This window comes from Saccopteryx bilineata, chromosome 1 (assembly GCF_036850765.1).
Source record: "Saccopteryx bilineata isolate mSacBil1 chromosome 1, mSacBil1_pri_phased_curated, whole genome shotgun sequence".
NCBI classification, from domain to species: Eukaryota; Metazoa; Chordata; class Mammalia; order Chiroptera; family Emballonuridae; genus Saccopteryx; species Saccopteryx bilineata.
Window position 1 is genome coordinate 112867834 of NC_089490.1, and position 25845 is coordinate 112893678.

Consider the following 25845-nt stretch of genomic DNA (forward strand, 5'->3'; position numbering starts at 1 on the left):
TTTAAGTCAAAGAACTTTATTTTCAGCTTCTGTTTAGACAAAGCTCCTATGAGAATCACAGATAAAAGACCACACACAAATTACATTTCCCCCTCAATTACAAAAATACAGATTCAATCATTTAAAGATACCATTTTTCTGAGACCCAGATGGCTGGGAATGTGCTGCTGGGGTTTCCCGGGCTACCACAAAGTGTTCTAAGTCAATTGGAGGGAGGTGGCCCATCTCGGCCGTGGTTCCCACCAGGAGAAACAGAGCCCTCGTACACTGCACATGCCTATTTCAGAAAACTGGCAGTAATGGCTTTGAAGGAAAGTTGGCTGAGCTGAAGTTGCAGCTGGAAGCCCCTCCTGCCCGCCCAGTGAGTGGACACAAGCACACATCCCGGGAGTGCAGGTTCAGGGATGACTCATGTCTTCACCAGCCACACCTCATTGCGACGTCCGTAGGGCTTCATAGGAGGGTCATAGCCAGTGCAGAAGTAGATGTCACTCCGGTAGGTGGCTGTGCCCTCTAGTGCGGTGCGCAGCTGGGCGGCTTGGGCTATATAGTCAGCTTCCTTGGCATAGCCCCCAAACTGCCTGAGGATACAAGAGCAAGGGGCTGGTTAAGAGAGGACAGGGTCTGGGCGGGGGGAAGATCTTTCAAAAAAGGTCACTCACCACGCTTATTATGACAATCAGGCTATCGTGGTAAGATTGTGAACCTGCCACTTCCTAGGTGGGTAGATTTGACCATTCTGAGCCTCAGAATCTCATTTGTAAAATTGGGATATGTTTTCTTTCCCCGTCAAGGTTGTTACTAGCGTTAAGTACAATAATGGGTGTGTAAACTCTAATACAGAGCCTGAAACAGTAGTTCCACACTGAACAGGAACCTCCCTGTCTCTGAAACTTCCCAGAACTGGCAGGCTGACCTTCTCCCCCCAGGTCTCCCCTCACCTTCCTCCAGCTGCCTCTGCAGCCCCAGGCACTGCTCTTCTCTGCCCCTGTCCCAGTCTCAGTCTCCATCTCCATCTCCGCTGGGGAAGGAGGAAGGATAAGGGGACTCTCAGCAGAGCAGTGTCCTCATGAGTGAGCACACCAGCAGTGAGCAGCTTGATCCAAAACCAGAGCTACCAAAGGCAGGGACCCAAGGAAGCTTTGGGCCCCTGGCAAGCTTTAAACATGCCCCAGATAAAGAAATGACTTCTAATAAATCCTTCCCCTGTTCAAAATCACAAAAGCCTTCTTCCTCTAGTAAATACAGAGACTTTTCCTAAATCAGGCTTTCCTCCTGATGGCAGAAGGTGGGAACAGGAAGGCGGTGAAGACTCTCTAGGATTATTATTCTCTCTCTACATCATCTGCCTGCACTCCAGAACTCATCCTGTGGCCTCCCCTAAATATACCACTCCAAATCTGTGTTGCCCTAAAAATCTTTATTAGAGTCAAATACATTCCCATTCCTAATGAGCTTTATGACTCAAAAATCTCAATCTGCATCAGGCCAAGATTAGGCCAAATGCATTATTTTTGGTGGGGTTCTCTGACTCAAGCTTTGCTCTTTTATAAGTGGTTAGTCACACTTGACAGGCACTCAGCAGGATGATTACAGGGTTATTGACGTGAAAACACCCAGGACTTCATCTCTGAGAGGTTGGTTATTATCATGTCTAGACAACAGCTACGGAACATGGACAGAGCTAAGACCAATTTGGAATAGAGGAGCCTTGGTACTTCACATATATTGAAGGAAAAATGATAAGGCAGAAGGAGAAAGTTGAGTGCTAGCTTCACTGATGCTCAAAATGAAAGGAAACTGGATTAGTAGATAGAGGATGAACATTAAGGAAGTATTGTTTTCTGGCAATTAAAGCTTACCAGACACTGGAATTATTTCCAAAGAGTGTCCACAGTTTGAGAACCACCTGTCTGAAAATAACCAGATGCTGAATGTAGGTACAGGCGTTGAGTGCTTTCTGTAGCCCCTTTCACGCTGTGATACTAAATTGTTCTCTTGTGAAAATGGATGATGTTGGCTCTTTAAGCTACATCCAAAGGAGAGGTTCTTGCCTCTCTTCGTACATTAGCTGGAGGCACAATGGCTAATTGTGTGTTCAACTCCTTCCTCTGCCACTTTCTTTTTTTCTTTTTTTTTGTATTTTTCTGAAGTTGGAAACGGGGAGGCAGTCAGACTCCCGCATGTGCCTGATCGGGATCCACCCGGCACGCCCACCAGGGGGCCATGCTCTGCCCATCTGGGGCGTTGCTCTGCTGCAACCAGAGCCATTCTAGCGCCTGAGGCAGAGGCCACAGAGCCATCCTCAGCGCCCGGGCCAACTTTGCTTCCTCTGCCACTTTCTAGCTCAGAGGCTTGGGCAGATGCTTTAATTTCTCTAGTCTTTGGGTCCTTCATCTGTTAAGTAGGGATGATAGCATCAAGTTCAGAGAGCTGTTGTAAAGCTTGGAGGAGAAAAGACTATGCTAACTGCTCAGCCCAGTGCCTGGCATATAGCAAGCTCACAAGAAACTGTAGCTATTATTGTTGCTTCACAGTTCGCTCATAAGAACCGCTTGCTTCCCTGGCTCCAGGTTAGGGGCATGGTGGTCATCTAAAGTAGTATGTGAATGTGAGAAGAGGGCCTCGTAATAAAGGCTTGGCTCTATCAGCAACCTCATCTTCTCAGTTAGGTCTAAACCAAAGTTCTGTTCAATCTGATAAATCCTCACTCCTTCCCCTTCCTTTGATCTTTTTTTTTCTTCTCATTGTGTTCATTGCTTATGGTCTGAGTTCCCTGGTAGAATACAGGCTCCACAAAGGCAAGGATCTTTGTCAATTTTTGGCCCCCTGGTGAGTCCTGAGACCTAACACAGAGCCTGACACATATTAGACTCCTTGGCTAAAGGAACAATTCTGGGATAGGCGACAAAAGTTACCATCTTCAGGTTGGTAAACCTAAAGACACGACCTAGCACGTAGGTCAGGTCAGTTTGCCTCCACGTTCACAGACTCATGTAAAAACCACCCGAGGGCCTGACCAGGCGGTGGTGCAGTGGATAGAAGCGTCGGACTGGGATGCAGAGGACCCAGGTTCGAGACCCCGAGGTCACCAGCTTGAGCACGGGCTCATCTTGTTTGAGCAAAAGCTCACCAGCTTGGACCCAAGGTCGCTGGCTCGAGGAAGGGGTTACTTGGTCTGCTGAAGGCCCATGGTCAAGGCACATATGAGAAAGCAATCAATGAACAACTAAGGTGTTGCTACAAAAAACTAATGACTGATGCTTCTCATCTCTCTGTTCCTGTCTGTCTGTCCCTGTCTATCCCTCTCTCTGACTCTTTCTCTGTCTCTGTAAAAAAAAAGAAAACAAAAGAAAAAATTTAAAAACAAAAACACCCGAGGGGCACACTAAGGGGGTAGTAATGGGAATCCAAACAGGAGAAGCGGATTGACTGGAAGCACACTGTGAACGGTCTGGAGTGCCATGCTGAGAACTCTGGATCTGATCCTAGATGCAAAGGTAGATTTGTGAAGGGATTTTAGAGTAAGAGACCGATATGATCAGAGTGTATTTTGGAGAGATACCTCCGGTGGCAGTGGGGACAGGAGAAATGGAGTCACTGGAGGTCAGGAGGAGTGCAATGTAAGGTAACAAAGGTCAGGACAAAGGCCACCAACTTGAGAGGAGACTGGCAAGAGGGGAGGAGGGGATTCTCTAGGGCTTTCAAGTTCCGCCTCTGGCTGGATTGATGCCCCAAGCCAGATTAGGGGTCCTAAGGTGAAGAGTCGCTTTGGAAGGAGGTGTGGAAGGGTTAATACTTTGGTTTGGGGCATGCTGATGTGAAGTTGCCTCTGGGAAATTACTCCAAACAATTATTGTGTAGCTAACTAAGTGTGTGGTAGGCACTGTGAAAATCGCCATAGACTTGGGAAAGGCCTGGATCAGAGCTACCCACTGGGAGGTAGATGAGTCTAAGGGCGGAGAGAAACATGGGAGTCACCAGTTAGTAGGCACTGGGTATAACTGTGGTAAGGAGGGAGACCAGGCATAAACGGTGAGTAAACAGAGAATTTGTACACTGCTTCTGGGCTCCGAGTCTCCAAGCAGTGGGAAGGATGAGGACTCGGCAAAGGACGCTGCGAAGAAGTTGTCTGAGAAGCACAAGGAGACCGGGTGAGAGTGATACGGAGAATGTCGTCATCTGGGAGTTTCTAAGTGTATTATTGGAAAAAACAAACAACCCAAAGGTTTATATTTATCCCCAGGTAGACTGAGATGCTGGTCATGAGCATAAAAATTTCCCCGTTCCTTCATCCTGGAAGCCTTTGACTAGAAATGAGCAAAGCTGAGTGGGCGATGGAACAGATACATGTGTTCTCCTGGCTGCCGATCTCACCGGCTCGCCCTAGCCCAGTCACAACTGCATGAACAAGCCAGGAGAACAAATGTGACCAGGCACATAACCCTGACAAGGAAGGGTCCCAGCTCCGGCTGCCTGGCTTGTGTTCTGGGACAAGTTGCCTCATCCCTTCTACCTCAGCTTCCCAGCTGTACTCGGAGACTAACAACACGGTGCCCACGGCTCTCCCTGTTGACGGGCATGTGTGAGTATGAGTTCAGGCATGCTCGTAAAGGGCCCTGAGCTCCTCACAGGAAACAAACATGAAGTCTACACATTATTTTTGTAAGCCTGTTAACAAGTCTCTAAGTCTCCATCTTCAAAGAAGCTCTCCTGGGGGCACTGTATTTTATCTTACCCAACATCAGAGCTCAGCATTCCTAACAAAGATGTTTGGTTACCATGGGGACCAGGGAGCTAACATACGTCTTAGATTCCAGAATCACAAAAGGCAGTGACTAAAAAGGGCTGGAAGAGTGGGAGGTGGGGCGGGGTTGGGGTGGGGGGAGAGCTGATGCAGGCGCCCATGAAGTGGGCTAGCAGAGGGAGGCTTTGGTACAAGGATGCAAAAAAAATCCTAACGCGGGTGATCTTTTGGGGAGTGTCTGGTGCAGGCAGGCAGTGAGGAAGAAAGAGAAATGGAAGGACTCTGAGCCTGACCAGCTTGGTATGAAACTTTAACAATCAACAAGTCAATACAGATTTGTGGAGTGTCTGCTATGTATGCAGCTCTGTGCCAGGCCAAAGATGTGTAAGACTAGCAGCTGACAATCTCATGTCAACTGGAAAGAGGCTTAACCCCAGAAGGCATTTCCCTCTATCAGGCTGAACCAAGCTTAGCGAGCTGAGGATCACTGAACATACAACATGAGCCAGACACAGAGCTGTCAAGAGGATAAAGACATCTTCGTGCCCTTGTGAGGTCTTGCTGTCGCGGCAGGGACAGAAGGACGTGAAGATGATACGGGGCAGAAGGGGCTAGAATGGAGATGGAAGGGACAAACAGAATGATCTGGGGGTAGGACACGGAATGATCTGACTTAGAACATGAAGGGACAATATTATAGAAGACGTGATATGAAGCAACTACATATTGAGTATCTCTTCTTAATGTTAGCAATAAAAAATACGACACAAATTCCTGTCCTCCCAGAGCTCCCAATAAGCGGAGACTGGGGATAACCTATGAGAGGAGCCGGGTGAGTGTGAGTGGAGGGGTGGAGGTAGATATTGTGTGTGTGTTTGAGGGGCCATTGGGAGGTGGGGGGTGAGACACCCTGAGATCAGGTGGACAGTGGAGTGGGGCTATGTGTGGAGGGCAGCAAATACCATGTCAAGGTATTTTTACTAGGCTGCCCTGCCTGGTTAAGCATTCGGAGAGCCAGCCCAAAGTTCACCCATCCCCCTACTCATTTTATTATTATCATTTTATTACTAGCTTGTGCTTTGGTCCCAGCCCTAATGTGTGCTGAGGTCAGAGGCAGGCTGAGGCCCACACTCAGAGTGGAGCAGTTGGGGGAAGCTGTGCTTTTGAGCTGGCTGTGATCAAAGGACAACTTAGAAGGAGCAGAGGTAGAAGAACTAGAAATAATCATGAGGCCACAGCAATAGTTTAGGCAAGAGGTTATGAAGACCCATGGCAGTGTTGATGGAAGAGAAGAGGCAGGGAGGAGGTGACCAGAAGTTGGCCAGTGATTAGATGTGGAAGGTGAAGGAGTCAGGGTGAGTAGGAGGATGGAGGGAACCTGCAATAAGAGAGAGAACACAGGGTCCGATCTGGGGAGGAGAGCTGAGCTCCATCTCAGGCGTGCTGATCTGGAAGACAGCTGAGGTTTATGTGGGTACGTCCTGCTGAGCAGGTGCTTGGGGGAAAGACAGCACCAGCCTTGTTGACTTGGGCTCACTGGCCCAGGAAGAGTGACTGAAGCCCCTTCAAAAGACCAGTTTGTAAAGGACTGGTGGGACAAATGATCAGCTGTGGGGAAATGAGCGGTGATTAATTTAGATCTTAGGTGACTAGGTTTTAGAGACAGAACCTTAGCACTGGCAGGGCTCTTTGAGGTGAGGTGGTTTGTGTAGCAGAGGTACTCAGTACACATTTGTCAAATTGAACCAAACGGCCCCCTTAGTACAAACATTGTATAGCATGATTGTTGTATGTTTGCCCAGGTGGTGCCTGAATTCCTCCAGGGCAAGGACTTACTTCATTACCTTGTCATCTCTCCGTTTTACTCTGACACACTTTATGCCAGAATGTTTTTAATTTTTTTTTTTTTTTTTTTTTTTTACAGAGACAGAGAGAGAGAGAGAGAAGGACAGACAGGGACAGATAGACAGGAACGGAGAGAGATGATAAGCATCAATGATCAGTTTTTCGTTGCGACACCTTAGTTGTTCATTGATTGCTTTCTCACATGTGCCTTGACCGTGGGCCCTCAGCAGATCGAGTAACCCTTTGCTCAAGTCAGCGACCTTGGGTCCAAGGTGGTGAGCTTTGGTCAAATCCGATGAGCCCACACTCAAGCTGGTGACCTCAGGGTCTTGAACCTGGGTCCTTTGCATCCCAACCCGACACTCTATCCACTGCGCCACAGCCTGGTCAGGCCGGAATATGGTGTTTTGTTTTTTTGGGTTTTTTTTGTATTTTTCTGAAGTTGGAAACAGGGAGGCAATCAGACAGACTCCCGCATGCGCCCGACCGGGATCCACCCAGCATGCCCACCAGGGGGTGATGCTTTGCCCATCTGGGGTATTGCTCTGTTGCAACCAGAGCCATCCTCAGCGCCCGGGCCAACTTTGTTCCAATGGAGCCTTGGCTGCGGGAGGGGAAGAGAGAGAGAGAGAGGAAGGAGAGGGGGAAGGGTGGAGAAGCAGATGGGCGCCTCTCCTGTGTGCCCTGGCTGGGAATCGAACCCAGGACTCCTGCACACCAGGCCGACGCTCTACTACTGAGCCAAACATTCAGGGCCCAGAATGTTTTTTATTTTTAAGTAGAAATAGGCTTCCCTCTAATTTTAATCCACAGATACCAGTTCTTATCTCTGAAATAACAGAGTCCTGAAATCTTGAGACATTTGCTTTTTTGTGTGTATTTTTTCCACTCAAATGTTTCTCCCTCTATAAGGAGCAGTCACTTTGCTTGGTCCATGCTATATTTTGGGGACCTAAAACACTTCCTGGTACAGAGTAAGTGAAAAATGAATATGTGATTTTTTTTGAATGAATGAATGTGTAAATAACCCTTGCTTTCCTTTTCACAATGACTCTGATGGATGAGAAGACATTCAAGGGAGTTGGACAAGGTCAGGTTGGGAAGTTCCTAATGACAGGGTGACAAGTGACGCTATGGGAGGGGACTAAGGTTTTTAGGGAAGAAGGAAAATGGAGACATGCAGGGAAGGCAAGAACCAAGACCTTGTACCCTCACAACAATGCACCACACGTTCCCTTTTATAGATGAGAAAACTGAAGCTTAGAAAGCCCAAAGTTATAAAACTCAATTATTAGAGTTGAGCTTTGAACTCAAGTGTAGCTGTAGTAACTTGACCTTTTCGTTGTTAATTCTGAGAAAACTTTAATTCTCAGAGAGAGGTGAAGTCAAGAAGTGGACAAGATCCCCTCACCTCTAGCACTGTGTAGGCATTTCCATCCTCACAACAACCCGATGGGCTATGTACGCTCATTTTTATTTTACCAACAAGAAACTGACACACAGACAGGCTCTATAACAAGCCAAAGGTCCTAGCCACAAAGCGGCGGAGCTGGACTGGAGCACAGGTCGCCCTGACAATGAACTCCATTTTTCCAGCCCTTCCTTCACACCCAGACATTTCATTAAAACCATCAAACCTCTGCTGCTGTTGGTCTTTATTGAGAACCCAGTGCTGAAATGCACAGAGGAGACCAAGCTCTAACCCAGGGGTCCCCAAACTTTTTACACAGGGGGCCAGTTCACTGTCCCCCAGACCGTTGGAGGGCCGGACTGTAAAAAAACTATGAACAAATCCCTATGCACACTACACATATCTTATTTTAAAGTAAAAAAACAAAATGAGAACGAATACAATATTTAAAATAGAGAACAAGTAAATTTAAATCAACAAACTGACCAGTATTTCAATGGGAACTATGCTCCTCTCACTGACCACCAATGAAAGAGATGCCCCTTCGGGGTATGCAGCGGGGGGCCAGATAAATGGCCTCAGGGGGCCGTATGCGGCCCGCGGGCCGTAGTATGGGGACCCCTGCTCTAACCTAAAGGGTCTTTACAGACAGCAGAGGGAGGGCAGTGCAGTGGAATGTGGCCACTCATCTAAGTGTAAGGATAGTCCTACTGCCTCTTGTGAAAACGAAAAATATTCTGGTAGTATTGTTTTTTTATAGCCTTCCATTCATTTTTAAAGCACTTGTAATTAATACTGTGAATAAACGTGTAATCCCTTTGCGGGCATCTTCCACAAGGTCAGAGAAAAGGAGGAATGAATTCAGGATTCAAGGCTTTCCTTCTAGAAATAATTTTGTCATCTAATGCACTCACGGCAATATTTGAAATAGAGCTTTCCCGTTCTGCTACCTCATTCACTCTGCCTTGCACTGTAAGGTACATTTAAATGTACATTTGACTGTGCAGCGACACCAAGTGGCTAGTTGAGGAATGACTGTATGCTAACAGAACCATAGACGAGGTTAAAAAAATTTATTGACCCAGGCTGCACACCGTATTTGTTATTTTCATCTGTTTAGATGTCAGAAAATTGAAAGGAAACTTCCACAGACATGGATTTAATAGTACCTTCTAAATAGATACCCTTTCCCACCATAAGGAACCAGGGTTCCTTAGAGAAATGGCTAATTCCAGCTGTAGAATGAGAAATGTCAAGGTGTGCTTGAAGCATACCAGAAAGCAAGGAAACGACCCTAACTATAACAGTCATGTCAAAAGGACTGATTTGACTTTGGGTGATGGGTGTACAACATAATCAACAGTTCAAATGCTATAGCAATGTTTACCTGAAACCTTTGTATTCTTACTGATCAATGTCACCCTATTATATTTAATTTTCTAAAATATAAAAAGGGCTGAGAAACCAACTTGAAAAGGCTCCTTTTGGCCAAAGATGGAACAATTTGATCTCAATAATAATAATAATAATAATAACGACAAAGAACTGAAATGTACCAATTTTGCTTAAATTCTGATGTTTATGTCGATACTCACAAAATAGAGATTAACACTACCTCCCCTTTGGAGGGTGTTAAGGAATAAAATCATTATTCTAAAAACTGATTAACAAAGCAAAGGTATCAAGCTAAAGAGAAGGCATCTTGCTTTTTCTCTCTGACTCTTCCTCAAGGGAATTGAATATAAATTATAGTAGATAAGGGGAAGTTTTTCTTTATTGAAGGATTCCAGATAATAAATGAAGAAGGAAAAATAAAGGATATTATAATTTTACAACCTCTAATGAAACCAGGCACCTAGGTGAGGGTGACCTATGATCATTAACATCACAGAAACAGAGGCAAGCAGATGTTATGAGATTCTGATGGAGGAATACAATACCACCCATGAAATATCCCGGCAAAAAAAATCTCAGACCTGAATCTAATCGTGCCTCTAGGGCCAACTACTATTGTACAGGCAACACAGGGGCAGAGAAATGTGTTAAAAAGCCACAGAAATCCCAGCGGTGCCTCCAAAAAAGAAAAAAAAAAGCCACAGAAAGGCAACCAGTAGAATTCAGAATATGACAAACAATAGGACAAGTGATCCATAAACAGCAAGAAAAAATGAAAAGGCACGGTAGTGAAAAAAGCTTCAAATTAATACAAACATAAAGGATATACCAACCAACTGCAATGGATAGATCTTATTTAGATCCAGATTCAAACAAACTGTAAAAAAAATTATGAGATAATGGAAGAAATCCAAACACTGGATGTTTTATATTGTTATAACATTAATGAATAACTGCTAAAATGTTAGGAGTAATAAGATATTATGATTATATATTTAAAAGTCTTCAGTAGTCACACTGAAATATTTCTGAATGAAATAATACAATATCTGAATTCACCTAAAAACTAATCCAGGGTAGGGACTGGGTAGAAGCGTGAGGATATACATGACACACCATTGGCCTTGAGTTAATTATCACTGAAGGTGAGAGGTGGGTACACAGGGTTTCATGATCTTACTCCTGCTATAAGAGGTTGGAAAGTTTCCATACTAAAAAGTTTAAGACAAGAGAAAAAAACTTGTACCAGTTCATTATTCTGGGTCTGGTAATACAAATGATTAGAAACCAGCTCTATCTCCTTGAAGTCTTATGTGAACTAATTTAATCATGTCAACCTCATTCCTTATGAAATAGGAGAGGACAGAGGGAAAGAATAATTACTGAAGCCTACTGCAGGTCATAAACATTAAATAATTTATAAATAGTACCTTAGTAAATACTGGAAGATACTCTTTAATGATAATCCTATGAGAAAGATTATATTATCAGCACTTAACAGATGGAAAACTAAATCTTATTTTTCCCCCCATTGATTTGAGAGAGAGAAAGGGAAAGAGAGAAAGAATAAGAGAAGCATCAACTCGTTGTTCCACTTAGTTGTGCATCCAATGATTGCTTCTCATATGTGCCCTGACCTTGGGATCCAGCTGGTAACCTTGGGGTGAAGTCAGTGGCCCTGATGCTCCAGGATGACGCTCTATCAGTGTGCAACTGGTTAGGGTGCAAAACTAAGTCTTAAAGAGGCCGAATAACTTCCCAAGCATCATTCTGGGATTCAAATTAAAATACAATAGTGTATAATTGTTTATCCTATTATACTAGGCTACCTCTCAAGACACAAGAAAGAGGAGCAGGGACAAGGGTGAGATAGCTGAGGCATGTAGGGTGCAAGGTTTAAGGAGGCATGCACTCTTACCGTTTCCCAAGAGCAGGACTGGCGCTGAGAGTGAGTGTCCCTTTCTTGCACCGCAGATGCCTCACTTCCCCACTCTAGTCCCTGCGCTGGGAAAGATATCCTTTGACTAGAGTTCACTTTCTCTGTAGCCTCTGCAGTGGAGGCTGGAGAGTCTGAATGAAGACTGGAGTGAACAGCTGAGGTCCTCATTGCTCACTGCCCAGCTGTAGCAGTCACTGTCCTCTGGGGGCCCTGGGTCTCCTGGCCTAGCTGCCCATTTTTGTCAAGCTCACCTTACTAGCATGCATTAGCTCCAGAGAAAACTTCACCCACAGAAAACTATAGAGTTGGAGCAAGGCAGGCAAATAACTAAGTTTGAAGCCCCCCCCCCACCCCCGGACTGGATCAAAACTGTCCAGTGCAAGATTAATTACATATTTATTTTTCATGAGGTTGTTCTAGAGCAGAAGCAACCCCTGCCTATGGTGACTAGTGGTGAAGCTCCTGCTGCCTGCTTATGCAGGGTCCGAGGCCCATCACACAGTAGGCTTTTAACAAATGGGGAGTCACTGACTATCTAGAAAAGACCTGGTTTCTAAGGGGAGGTTGGAGCCCAAAGAATAAAAACATGCCACCATCTGCACCTCTTATTCACTAGTCACAGGAACATGACCAGGAATGAGACCTGGAAAGAGGACTAGAATGATAACAGGATGTCTGTGTGCCCTGCTCAAGGGGCCACAGATCATAGACAACTAAGGGGGTGGCAGGCCAGCTCTGGCAAATACTCCCTGCCCTCCTGGTGTTTAAGGCAAGTGTGAGGTAAAAACGGGCTACTGCCTGCCGGCCCTTTATGCTTTCTGATCCCAAGCTACGCTTGACTTAGCTTTCTCCTGTTTCCCAGAACCCTGCTGCGGCTAATGTAAGTGTTCAGCTACACTGAAGGGATATTCTCTATATCCAAGTCAATCTGTCTACTGACAAAGGCACTTAATCAGATACAGTGCAAATGTTTGTGTGCTACAGGCTGAAGAAATGGAAGTGAGGAATTGTCAGGATTCAGTATTTCTTAATTAATCAATCATATAAATTTAGAAAGTGACACTAAGAAAACAACCCCATTTACAATTGTATTAAAAGGAATAAAATACCTAGAAATGAATTTATGCAAGGAGGTAAAAATATCTGTACACTGAAAACTATAAGACATAAATGAAATAAATTAAAGGAGAAATAAATAAATGGAAAGATAATTATGCTCATAGATTGTAAGACTATTGTCAAAATATCTGCACTACCCCAAGCAATCTACGGATTAATGTCATTCCTTTCAAAGTTCCAATTTAAGTTTTCACAGAAATTGAAAAACAACCTTAAAATTTGCATGGAATCATTAAAGACCTTGAATAGCCAGAGAAATCTTGAAAAAGAACAAAGCTGGAGGTATCACACATTTCCTGATTTTAAATGATATTACGAACCTGTTGTAATCAAAACAATATGGTATTGGTATAATAATAGACACATATATCAATTAAAAAACAATAGAGAGGCCAGAAATGAACCCATGCATACATGGTCCATTTAAAACAAAGGATCCAAAAATATACAATGGGAATAGGATAGTTTCTTTAATAAGATGTGTTGGGAAAACTGGACAGCCACATGCAGAAGATTGAAACTGCACCCCTATCTTATAGCATACACAAAAATCAACTTAAAATGAATCATGGACCTGAAACCATAAAATTCCTAGGAGGAAACATAGGTGGTAAGCTTCTTGACATCAGTTGTGGCAATGGGTGTTTGTATTGGACACAAAAAACAAAGGAGATAAAAGCAAAAAGAAACATGTGGGGACTACATCAGACTAAATAGCTTCTGCACAGCAAAAAACCCTGTCAACAAAATGAAAAGGCATTTACCAAATGGGAGGAAGTATTTGCAAATCTGATAAAGGATTAATCTGATAAGGAGCAAATCTGAGGAGAGGGCAAATCTAATAATCAGTTAAATCTGATCAGGCGTAATATTTGCTAATCTGATAAGGAGTTTATATCCAAATTAAAAAAAAAACTCATGTAACTCAACAGCAAAAAGCCAAACAATCTTATAAAAAATGAACAGAGGATCTGAATAGACATTTTTCCAGAAAAAATGTGCAAAAGGCCAAAAGGTACATAAAAAAGTATCAACATCAAAAAAAAAAAAAAAAGCATTAACATCACTAATCATCAGGGAAAAGCAGATCAAAGCCACAATGAGATATTACCTCATACCCATCAGAATGGCCATTATCAAGAAGACAAGGAATAACAAGTGCTGATGCAGACGGAACACAAGGGAAACCTCTGCACCATTGGTGCAGCCGCGATGGAAAACAGTATGGCGAGTCCTAAAAAAATTAGACAGAACTTCTACATGATCCAGCAATTCCACTTTTAAGTATACATCCAAAGGTAAAAAAAATCACTCTCTTGAAGAGATATCTGAATCTCCATGTTCAATGAAGCATTATTTAAAATAATCAAGACATGGAAACAACCTAAGTGTTCATCTAATATATGTACTTACATATATAATGGAGTATTATTCAGCCGAAAAAAAGAAAATCTTGCCATATGTGACAACATGGATGGACCCCGAGGGCATGATGCTAAGTGAATGTCAGACAGAGAAAGGCAAATAGTGTACGGTCTCATTTATATGTGGAATTAAAAAAATGAACTCAGAGATGCAGGAACATATTGGTAGTTGTCAGAGTTGGGGGTGGGAGAAATGGGTAAAGGTGGCCAAAGGTACCAACTTCCAGCTACAAGATTAATTAATTAGTTCTGGGGATATAATGTATAGTAAGGTGACTACAGTTGATAATACTGTATTGTATATTTGAAAGTTACTAAGAGAGTGGGCCTTGTAAGTTTTCATTTCATGAAAAAAATCCTAACTATGTCAGGTGATGGATGTTCCCTAAACTTGTGGTAATCATTTACCAAAGCATTATGGTGCACACCTTAAAGTAATACAATGTTATATGTCAATTATATCTCAGTGGAGCTGGAAAAAACAGAAGTATAATGCAAATGCGCACTGCAGATGATTCACGTGCACCCCTGAGTGCTAAAGAATCAGCCCCTTGCCTGACCTGTGGTGGCGCAGTGGATAAAGTGTCGACCTGGAAATGCTGAGGTTGCCGGTTCAAAACCCTGGGCTTGCCTGGTCAAGCACATATGGGAGTTGATGCTTCCAGCCCCCCCCCTTCTCTCTCTCAGTCTCTCCTCTCTCTCTCCTTTCTAAAAAATGAAAAAAAAAAAAAAAAAGAAAAGAAAAGAATCAGCCCCTTACATGGAATAGACGGTGATGCTCTCCCTCTCCTCGATCCTGACGCTGTCGTCACTGGGGACAGGCGGGCTGCTCTGAAACTGGTTTGGAATCCGGAACCAGACTTTGATTTTCTTCTGCAGGGAGCCATCTTCACTGGGGAACACGGCAAAGGAGATGGGAACGGTCATCCCCATCCCAATTCCTGAAACCAGAGAAACCCGCGAAGTGAGGTGGGGACGAGGGAGAGAGTCTGCTCAGGATGTGGGTGATCTTCCCGTCTCCTTCTCCTTCCATGATGGCATTTTCTGTCCATGAAATGATAAATAAACACTTGAGGCATTGAAAGTATATAGCTGGACACACACAAGACTGTAAATGTATTAGTATTTAATTACTTCCTACCTAAATAATACAATAATTTTAAGGAAATATCCAAAATACAGAAGAGGCTGTAGGTAATTGGATAATCACTGCAGCAGAATGTATAATTGTAAGAATCTGGGAGCCCTATAAATAGGCTCAAGATAGGAATGTGTCTAAGTAAATTATAGGCACACGATATAATATAATGCAGTTAGTAATAATTATGCTGAAGAAGACTATTTCACAACCGTGGAAAATACTGATGAAATAAGTAACAGAAGGAGGATCTACAATTGCACAAACACTATGGTTATATTTTTTAAAGCTTATTAAAGAGCCCTATAGAAATACATTCAAGAGACGACAATGATTGCACTAGAAAATATGGATGAAGGGTGCTGTTTTATTATTTTCAAGATTTTCTTTAATGAGTATCATAATTTTTATACATATTTTCTTATAAAAATGTTATGACAGTGTTAAGAGAAATATTTCCTCTTGACCTCCTACGGGTCAACTTATTGTCCAAAGCCTGATTACTGTGGTCCTAGTAAATGTTACTAAGATTAATAACAGTTTCTAACCTTCTACATTATCAGTTTGACAACTATCCAAAAAATTAAACATGTCATCTCTTTTTTTTTAAACCTTGCTTTCTGACCCATTTTGGGTTTATAGTGATTCCAAAGTATCATCCAAATCAGAGAGTTTATGAGTTACATTCATACATGCTAACAGGTACATAGAAACCTCAGGCCCATCATTTTCAAACAGGGAGGCGGCCAGCACCAACAGCCAGTGGGACAGCTTTAGAATTCTCACACCCGCCCTTTGCCAGAACAGAGCCAGGGGCCTGCCATACTCATCCCTCACTGACCCTCAGCCCTCTGTACCCTGCAGAGTCTGAGCTCCCAGGGGATTCCCAGCCTGTGGCGGAGGTCTCCAGTCAGAGGCTGGCCCTCTCTTTGTGGCTTGGCTTACCATGGGCACACTTCACCCAGTCCACCAATCCAAAAACATGCTAAGCACTGTATGGTTAAAACAACAACAACGACAAAACAAATCACACATCTCCATACCCAAGAGAAAAGCAGGAACACAGCGATACCCTGCAGGGCTTCTACAGAGTGCGAGGTCGGCCGGGCTGAAGTCAGTGCTGTCTCCCAAGCTTCCTTGTTCACACAGCACAGCAAGTTCAAGTGTCATGGGAACAGGTAATGACAGGTGCCTTGTGCCCCCTCCACTGTGTTTTCCACCGAAGAAGTGAGACCATCAAAGCCTGACCTCTGAGACCAGAGCCAGTCCTTCAGGGATACTCACCCTTGTCATTGGTGCCCCCCACATACTTCATGACTTTGGGCATTGCTTCCCGTAGAGCCTCATCCACGGGCTTGTCTGCAACTTCCACTGTGGCAAACCTCCCACCTTCACAGGTCCTCTCCTCATAGGACACTTCTTCCTAGAGAAAGAATGCACACTGCTTAAGAGACACACAGTGGCAACCTGGGGTGACTCTGGAAGCAGTGATGATCCAGTCACAAGAGGCACAAACTGCTGAGGAACTTCCTATGATGAGCCTAGGTATGGTTACAAGGTAGAAGAAACAGCCTGGAGTACACAGGACCATGAGAAGTATAATAGATTCTGGCTGCCCCAGGCCGGTCAAACAGGCCTTCCTATGATATCCTAGCAGGCGTCCCCAAACTACGGCCCGCGGGCCGCAATGCGGCCCCCTGAGGCCATTTATCCAGCCCCCACTGCACTTCTGGAAGGGGCACCCCTTTCATTGGTGGTCAGTGAGAGGATCACTGTATTTGGCAGCCCTCCAATGGTCTGAGGGACAGTGAACTGGCCCCTGTGTAAAAAGTTTGGAGACCCCTGGGATTCTCAACTCCCAAGAGCAACAATGACTCTCTGCAGAAGGGCAGAACTGTGGGGCTGTGAGGGGTGTGTACATGTAAAAATACTTATTTTTGTAATGCAAAATTAAAAGAGTAGTGAAAAAGGGGCTAGAGAGATTTACAAATGTAGAGATACCGGGAAAAACTTCATGCAACCAACATTCTCAGAGAGGTAAGAGGAGCTATTGCCTCTATAACCACCCAGAACATCTCCAGAATGCTATAAAAATAGAACGTCCAGGGATCAAAGAGCTCTTGGAAATAAAAAATACAACAGAAATAAAAAATTCAGTAGAAAGGTTGGATGATTAAGTTGAAGGAAATCTTCCAGAGAGTGAAGTAAAAGAGTCAAAGAAGTAGAAAATAGAGAAGAAAATCAGAGGATCAAACCAGGAGATCTTGTATCTGAATGACAGAAGATTCAGAAAAAGAGAAGAAAAAGTTAGAAAGAAGAAAACAGAGAAATACAACAACAATCCTCAAAACCCTAAGGCCCCAAGATTAGCCTCATTCCAGCAGCAGGGCTGCAATTCAAGAAGAACCAGAGTAGTTCTGTTCACACTGAGCTCCTAGATGCGATTCCTGTACCCAACTCATCTCGCAGAATTGGACCCACCAGTCCCCTGAATGCGCCGCTCCAGTGCCCCTGCCCCACACTCCTACCTCCCTACAGTGCTCCCTTCTCCTCATCACAACTCTCTGCGTTCTCTGGCCGAAGGTCATTATTCTTTCCCATATAGACCTATGCAACTCTCCTTCAGCTCCTCTTCCTCCTCCTTGCCATTTGATATCTCAATGATATATAATTTTGTATTTCTGAACACACTGTAAGGCAGTGTTTTTGAACTTTTAAAAAAGTTCAAAAACTGGCTGGTTGGCTCAGTGGTAGAGCGTTGGCCTGGCGTGCAAGAGTCCCGGGTTCGATTCCCGGCCAGGGCACACAGGAGAAGTGCCCATCTGCTTCTCCACCCCTCCCCCTCTCCTTCCTCTCTGTCTCTCTCTTCTCCTCCGGCAGCCCAGGCTTCATTGGAGCAAAGATGGCCCGGGCGCTGGGGATGGCTCTGTGGCCTCTGCCTCAGGCGCTAGAATGGCTCTGGATGCAACAGAGCGACGCCGGGATGGGCAGAGCATCGCCCCCTGGTGGGCGTGCCGGGTGGATCCCGGTCGGGCGCATGCGGGAGTCTGTCTGACTGCCTCCGTGTTTCCAGCTTCGGAAAAATGAAAAAAAAAAAAAAAAAGTACAATCCATAATAAGAAATACATTTTTACATCATGCCCTATCATGAACATACACACGATTAAAACAAAGTTTCACAAAATAATATATACTTTAACCTTATGGACGGGATACATTCTGATATACTTGCTTTTTCTTTTCTTTTTTTATTCTGTTTACTTCTATTCTACTCTACTTGAGTGAATTTTATTATTCACTAAGAGAAGAAAAACTTGCTCTATCTTGATTTTACTGTCTGGTAACAACACCAAGAAAACCTGCTGTGAAGTGTCTGTGGATATGAACTGTACCACAGAACTTTACACGTGAGATGCTCAGTAGATATTTATCTATTGATTAAGGAGCTCCCTCTTACTAATGATTCTGATAAAACAGACATGATAGAAGGCCTGGCTGCCCCAGGCCGGTCAAACAGGCCTTCCTATGATATCCTAGACTGAAGATTCTCAGCTCCCAAGAGCAAATAATGACTCTCTGCAGAAGGGCAGACTGTGGGGCTGTGAGGGGTGTGTATATGTAAAAATACTTATTTTTGTAATGCAAAATTAAGAGAGTATTGAAAAAGGGGCTAGAGAGATCTGAAAGCAAACCCTGAGTGCCAATTTCATAAACTCCCCTTCACCTGGGAGAGGGGACATTAAACCAGACTAAGCATCAAGAGGCCACAAATTAGCCTTGACTTTGGGGCATCATGCCTGTAACTCTGTGGATCGCTGTGAGGCCCTCCCTTTGGTGAGTCTGACATTCGCAAGGAGCCTTCAGTAGCAAGTTGTGTTATGTAAACTTGAAGTGTTTTGCTCTTTCTGGCAGAGACTAGACTCACCCTTCATCTGAGGTCGCACTTAGTCTTACCACTTATAATGTCTTAAATTCCAGAAATGCCTCTCTGTGAATCACAGAATTTCAGCATAAAAGAGGTTTTAAAGTTCCCCTCATCACACTAATTTTACCAAACAGGCAATGAAGAAGCAGACAGACTGAGTTGCCCAAGAGCACAAGCCACTAAATGGTGAAACTGGAGCCAGAACTTAAGTCCCCAAATTTTAGTCTGATGCTGTCACAAAACTTCCTGCTGCTTTGGGGGAATGCAGTGAGTGTTTTTTAACCTTTCTTTAGCTTTGTTATTTTTGAGAGACTTTTATATGCCCATGTCAAACTCAGAAAAGAGGCGTCAATATCATTAAATATAGCTCCTTCACCTATAAATGAAGAACCCAACAACAAGCTCTCACTGCAGAAAGAGCTAGCTAGACATTTCCTTCTTTTATTAATTCAACCAACGACTATGGAATAAATACTATGTGCTGAACAAATACCATGAGCACTGTGATATAGTCTCTGACTTCATGAGAGGCACGGTCTAATAGAAGTAGCCAAGAAACAGGTTATAATAGATGTGTTTAAGAGAGGAGCATAAGGGGAGTGTGGGAAAACAGAAGAGAGTTACCTAGGTTAGTTTGGGAAACAAGTGTGTGTGTGTTTTTGTGTTTGAGCAGGTTATGTTGACTTTGAGGGGCTTATAGGTCATCCAACTGAACATTCAGTCACTGATGCATTGATTCATTGAATAAACATTTACTGAAAACCTCCACCAGGTGCTACAGATTTAGAGTTCAATATGATATAGGCAGCCTAGTCGGACAGTGTTACATAATTATTATACCATGTCGTAAATGCTCGGCTAGTGTATGGAGGGTGGTTCCAGATAGTGGGCACCATAGGGGTGGAGGAGAAGAGTTAAAGGACGTGATGATGGTGACAAATACAAGTGGTTCATTGTGGCTGGAGCCATGACTGTCAACCGGGGCAGGGCAAGAGAGGAGGCCAGAGGTTCTGGCAGGGCCAGATCCTGAAGAACACGTAAGCTGTCCCAGGAAGTTGCGTTTGCAACCATTAGTCCAATATGGTGATCTGATAGCAAGTCAATTTCATCTACTACAAAATAGTTCAATTGACTTTTTCTTTTGAAATCTTATATAGGATTTTGAGTTCTGGGGAATGGTAGAGATGATCTGTGTTCTCAGCCTGTTCCTCGAAAAGGACTTCAAGAAAGCAATCCAGTTTGGTGCAGAGAGCCAAAACTCCATGAAAAGTCTACCATCCTTTAAGGCTTAACTCAAGTCTACTTCCTCTTCCTCAGTAGTCCTTCCTTCCTATGAAACCCTAAAGCAGATAACTCTGGATGTGGAAGGGCCCTTACATATCTGTCAGTTCACCTGCCTCCTGCTATAGATGAGCAAACTGGCCACTGTACAGCTGGACACACAGGTTGGGAGCTCAGCAGGGGACAAGCATAGTGATATAAATTTGGCCGTCATCTGCAGAAAGGGTAACTAAAGCTGTAAATGAGGTTGAGATTGCCCAGAAAACATTTTCTGAGCATTCTGTATAAATCTAATGTTAATTAATCCCCTGCCTAAAAGCCTTTAGTTACCAAGTTCTTAACCTATCCCAGATGGTCCAGGGACCACCTAGCTTCTACCTACCTCGCCAGCCACACCCAGATTACCTCTTCACTGGCCTTCAGCTATTTTCTTAAGTGCCAAGGTCATTCTTGCCTCTGGTACTCTGCCCCTGCTGCTTCCTCTGCTGCTTGGAGTACCATATTTCCCCATGTATAAGATGCTCCCATTTATAAGATGCACCTTAATTTTGGGACCCGAAATTTGAAAAAAAATGTATTACATAAAGTTATTGAACACAAGTTTTATTCATCAGTATATTCATACAACTCATCACCATCAAAACTCCCATCCATTAGCTTGTCCTCGTCTGTGTCTGATGATGAGTCACTGTCTTCATATATTGCCTCGTCCTCAGTGCCATCTATGGCATTTGAAATGCCACACTTCTTAAATGACTTCATAACCACTGTATAAAACACATCCAGTTTTTAGACCCCAAATTTTCAGAAAGGGTGTGTCTTATACATGGGGAAATACGGTATTCCTCTCCTGTCTCTGCCTGCTGGACCTCTACTCATTCAACAGATCCCAACCTAAAAGTCACTTCCTTAGAGAGGATCCTAATTAAAAACAGATTCCCAGTGACATTTTTATAGGTTCTTGTACTTTCACAGCACAATACTTATTGAAATTATAACTGAATGCTAATGTTCCCTACCTACCTCCAAACTATTAGCCCCTTGGGGTCAGGCAGTGTCTGTATGGTTTACCACTGTTATCTTGTAACATCTAGTACTACTTCTTGCATATAGTAGGCACTCTATTTGTGGGAAAGGAGGTCATGGAGTGAAACCTGGTTTTTACTCTAATGACAAGGAATACAATAGCCATAGCTGGATGGAGAGATGAGAACCTCATCTAGCTGGATTTATCCTGGAGAACAGCTGGCCACAATGTCTTAAGGTGGTTCAGCTGTCGCCTGTTTTCACAGCATCTGTGTCCATAACCTCTCATTAGAATCACTAGATCTCTGAGAAAACTTAGGTTTGAGAAATGGATATTGTAAAACTATTCTAGTTCTTCAGGGAGTTGAATTTAAATAGGGTTCTATTTCTGCAGAAAACAAAGCAGCTAAGTTAATACAGTTAACACAACACATTTGGTTTTTCAAGTCTAATGTTTTTAAGTGCATTTCCTTGTCCCTTGGAACATAGTAATAGTCCTTCTCCACCTGTATTCAGCTGGTTCATGCTCCCAATCAGTTACTAGATGAGGATTTTGGCCCATGGCCACAAATACTAATTTTCAACATTCAGTGGGAACCCTGGTCAAGTTCAAGTCCAGGACAGAGATCTTACAAGAACGCTTCATGGTATGGGATTTACAAGGTTCTCTGCAAGGTCAGTTTTTTTTCCCCTTGCCACCTGGGTGGGTATAGATGCTGATTTTGGAAGCCAATTTTTTCTCATTATAAGAAAACACTTTAAAAAGAAAGAAAGAGAGTCTTCTGGCATTTCCTGCAGCCGGGCCGCGCTGCCAGCTGAGACCCCGCAAGCCCGGCCCCGCGCCCCGAGCTCTCCGCAGGACAGGGTCCCTGAGCCTCAGGGAGGTGAAGAAACCATGCCCGAGGTCACCCACCAGCATGTCACAGGGCTCACCACAAGGTCTCCAACTGATGACAACGCTGTGACACGTGGTGCCCTGAGGGGACGCTGCCCTCCGCTGAACTGTTTGTCCCTATACTAAAACTGCTTTGCTTAAACTTCTTGCTGGACGGGTTTTTAGTTACTTCCCTTCTTAAAAGACAAATGTGTTTCTGAGCCTTGGCCAGGGAGCTCAGTGGGTTAGAGTGTTGTCTCGACATGCCGAGGTTGTGAGTTCCAGTCCTGGTCAGGGCACATACAAGAACCAACCAATGATGGCGTGAATAGGTGGGAATACAAATCAATGTTTCTCTCTCTGTCTCTCCCTTCCTCTCTCTCTAAAAATCAATTTTTAAAAAAATGGTGTTTCTGGCCCTGGCCAGTTGGCTCAGCGGCAGAGCGATGGCCCAGCCTTTGGATATCTTGGGGTCGATTCCCAGTCAGGGCTCACAGGAGGAGCGACCATCTCTTCCTACCCCTCCCACCCCCTTCCTCTCCTGCAGCCATGACTCAAATTGTTTGAGCAAGTTGGCCCCAGGCGCTAAGGATGGCTCCATGACCTCTGCCTCAGGCTCTGAAATAGCTCGGTTGCCGAGCGATGGAACAACAGCTCCAGATGGGCAGAACATCGCCCTGTAGGGGGCTTGCCAGGTGGTTCCAGGTCAGGGCGCATGTGGGAGTCTGTCTCTCTGCCTCCCAGTCTCCCCACCTCTCACTTAATAAAGAAATAAAATGAAATGGTGTTTCTGAAAGAAAAAAAAAAAAGAAAAGAAAAGAAAAGAAAAGAAAGAAAGAAAGAAAGAAGAAAGAAAATACTTAAGCCTGACCAGGCAGTGGTACAGTGGATAAAGCATCGGCCTGAGACGCAGAGGACCCAGGTTTGAAACCCCAAGATCTCTGGCTTGAGTGCAGGCTCATCTGGCTTGAGTGTGGTCTCCCCAGCTTCAGCATGGGATCATAGACATGACCTCATGGTCACTGGCTTGAGCCCCAAGGTCGCTGGCTTGAAGCCCAAGGTTGCTGGCTTGAGCCCAAGGTCGCTGGCTTGAGCCCGAGGTCGCTGGCTTGGCTGGAGCCCTCCCCACCCCCTCACCCCGGTCAAGGCACATATGAGAAAGCAATCAATGAACAAAAAAATGAAGGTGCTGCAACAAAGATGCTTCTCATCTCTCCCTTCCTGTCTGTCCCTCTCTCTGTCTCTTGCTAAAAAAAAAAGAAAAAAGAAAATACTACTACTAATAATAATAATCATCATCACCATCAACCTGAGTACTCTCATTGTGTCAAGTACTACTTTAAACATTTTATATGGATTCATTCATTCAATCCCTCCAGCAACCCTGTGAAGAAGTTAGTGTTTTTACCTTTATTTTCAGATAGAATAGGAAGGAGCGCAAGAGGTTAAGTAATGTGCCCAAGTTACAGAAGGCAAGAGGTGGAGCCAGGATTCAAATCTAGGCAGTTAGGTCCCAAACAGTGTGCACAGGCTGGACATCCCATAAAGATGTCAGTTATTAATATATCAGCTGTGCTCGGAGCATCCACAAGACCCACCCAACCCAACACAGAGAATATGTATCCTCCTCCCTCCCCAAGCAATGCAGAAGGCACATGATAAGGTTTACAGCAGCCTGGGCCTCCTCCTAGGTGCCTAGAATCAGCCTTGAACATCTGGTGAGCCCAAACCCGAGTTACACAGGGCACACTGTGCCATCCATGTGCCCAGGAGAGCAGACAAGTTTCTCATTCAGACTCATCCTAGGGTAAGAGATAATTACAGAGAGAGGCTCTCTTCAAAATAATAGCACCCTGAATTTTCATACACACACACACACACACACACACACACACGAAAGCTTTACAAGTATCTGAATATTTAATTATTACATAGGCATTTTCATTCTCATAGTTGAGGAATTCCAGGTTTTAGGTTAATTGGTTAAGTAACATACCTGCAAAGTTACCTGTAAAACTAAGAGGAAGCTAACAGTTATCACCCCCTACCAAGTGGTAGCTATTCTATTGAACAAGCTATAATTGGTTATCTCATTTAAATTTAAAAAATCTTATAAAATATGAATTATTTCTTTTCATGATTAGCTTCAGAGAGGTTAAGAAAGTTATCTGTGACCACACAGCTAGTGAAAGTGGAGCTGAGATGAGTTCTGACATTATGATTTTACTACCTTTGGCATATTAGTTTACAAAACATTTTGTTTTAAAAACTTTTAATATTGGCCCTGGCCGGTTGGCTCAGCGGTAGAGCGTCGGCCTAGCGTGCGGAGGACCCGGGTTCGATTCCCGGCCAGGGCACACAGGAGAAGCGCCCATTTGCTTCTCCACCCCTCCGCCGCGCTTTCCTCTCTGTCTCTCTCTTCCCCTCCCGCAGCCAAGGCTCCATTGGAGCAAAGATGGCCCGGGCGCTGGGGATGGCTCTGTGGCCTCTGCCTCAGGCCTAGAGTGGCTCTGGTCGCAACATGGCGACGCCCAGGATGGGCAGAGCATCGCCCCCTGGTGGGCAGAGCGTCGCCCCTGGTGGGCGTGCCGGGTGGATCCCGGTCGGGCGCATGCAGGAGTCTGTCTGACTGTCTCTCCCTGTTTCCAGCTTCAGAAAAATGGAAAAAACAAACAAAAAAAAACTTTTAATATTTATAGTAACTCTGGCATTAGATGGGAAGGATATTTTTATCCCTATCCTGTAGCTACAGAAAGAGGTTCCTTTACAGTCACTAAGTGCACACAGTACCTGTTGCAAGGAGATTATAATCTAGTGGCAGGATCCTTGATTTGAGGGGGCTATCCCATTTGCCTGTGTTAGCAGTGATGTCGATCTCGGGAACACAGCAATTATGTCCTATCACTCATCCTGTATTCCGGGCACCCAATTCTGGGAGTTTCATTGGCCAACAGCCATCTTACTGGGACTCGGCACAGGCTTTTCCTTTCCGTGCACTCCTGCCCGTCCCTGAGGCCCGACTAGAGACAATTCCGCAGCGAAGACTCGCCCTCACCCCGTGGCCGAATTGACTCCTCCTCCCCGTGCTCCTGCCTTGCACATTTACCTGTATCTTGTTCTTTTATAGTCAGTTCACCAGCAATTGGGAGTTATTTTTTTGCAGTCCTTTCTGCAACTGAGGGTTTCTCAGCAAACAAATGTTCAGAATGTTTAAGTGAGAGAAAGCATCCAACAGGCGCCGTCCATCCCTCTCGGCTGCGATTTTTCCCAGCAGTCAACCTGCCTGTTTGTGTCCCCTCCTCCCAGAACAGCTCTTTGCCGCGCTGCACGGGACTTCTTTCCCTTTTCCCCAGCCCAAGTGCTGGGTGAAGAGGGGCTGGCTGTGCCCACAGCAGTAGCCATAATGCACAATCTGGGCACATTCCTGTCCGATCTGTCTCCCGGAACCCGCTCCAGCCCCAATCCGGGTGCGGTGGGGGCGCTGCCCCCTTCGGGTCCTCGGCAGCCTGCGGGCCTACCTTGCCCCCTTTGCTCAGGACCTGCCAAGGCCACGTCTCTACGCTCCCGAACAGCGAGTTCCTGATCATGCCCAACATGGTGTCGCCGCGGCGCTCCGGACACACTAATGAACACGAGGTGGCAAGGGCAGCTGGGGCAACCGGGGGGCTACCCTAGCCAACTAGCCCTGGCGGCGCGCAGCGGGGCGGGCGGGCGGGGCGCC

The 25845-nt window shown here is 44.7% G+C and overlaps 1 protein-coding gene across 1 annotated transcript; it reads right to left on the reverse strand.

Moving 5' to 3' along the window:
* Positions 1-25845, reverse strand: HEBP1 (heme binding protein 1). Its single transcript, XM_066253203.1, has 4 exons — positions 25643-25845; positions 16303-16441; positions 14641-14821; positions 1-581 (listed from the first exon to the last, which is right to left on the reverse strand). Exons 1-4 carry the CDS (start codon positions 25718-25720, stop codon positions 410-412), a joined length of 570 nt encoding a protein of 189 aa, XP_066109300.1. The 5' UTR covers positions 25721-25845; the 3' UTR covers positions 1-409.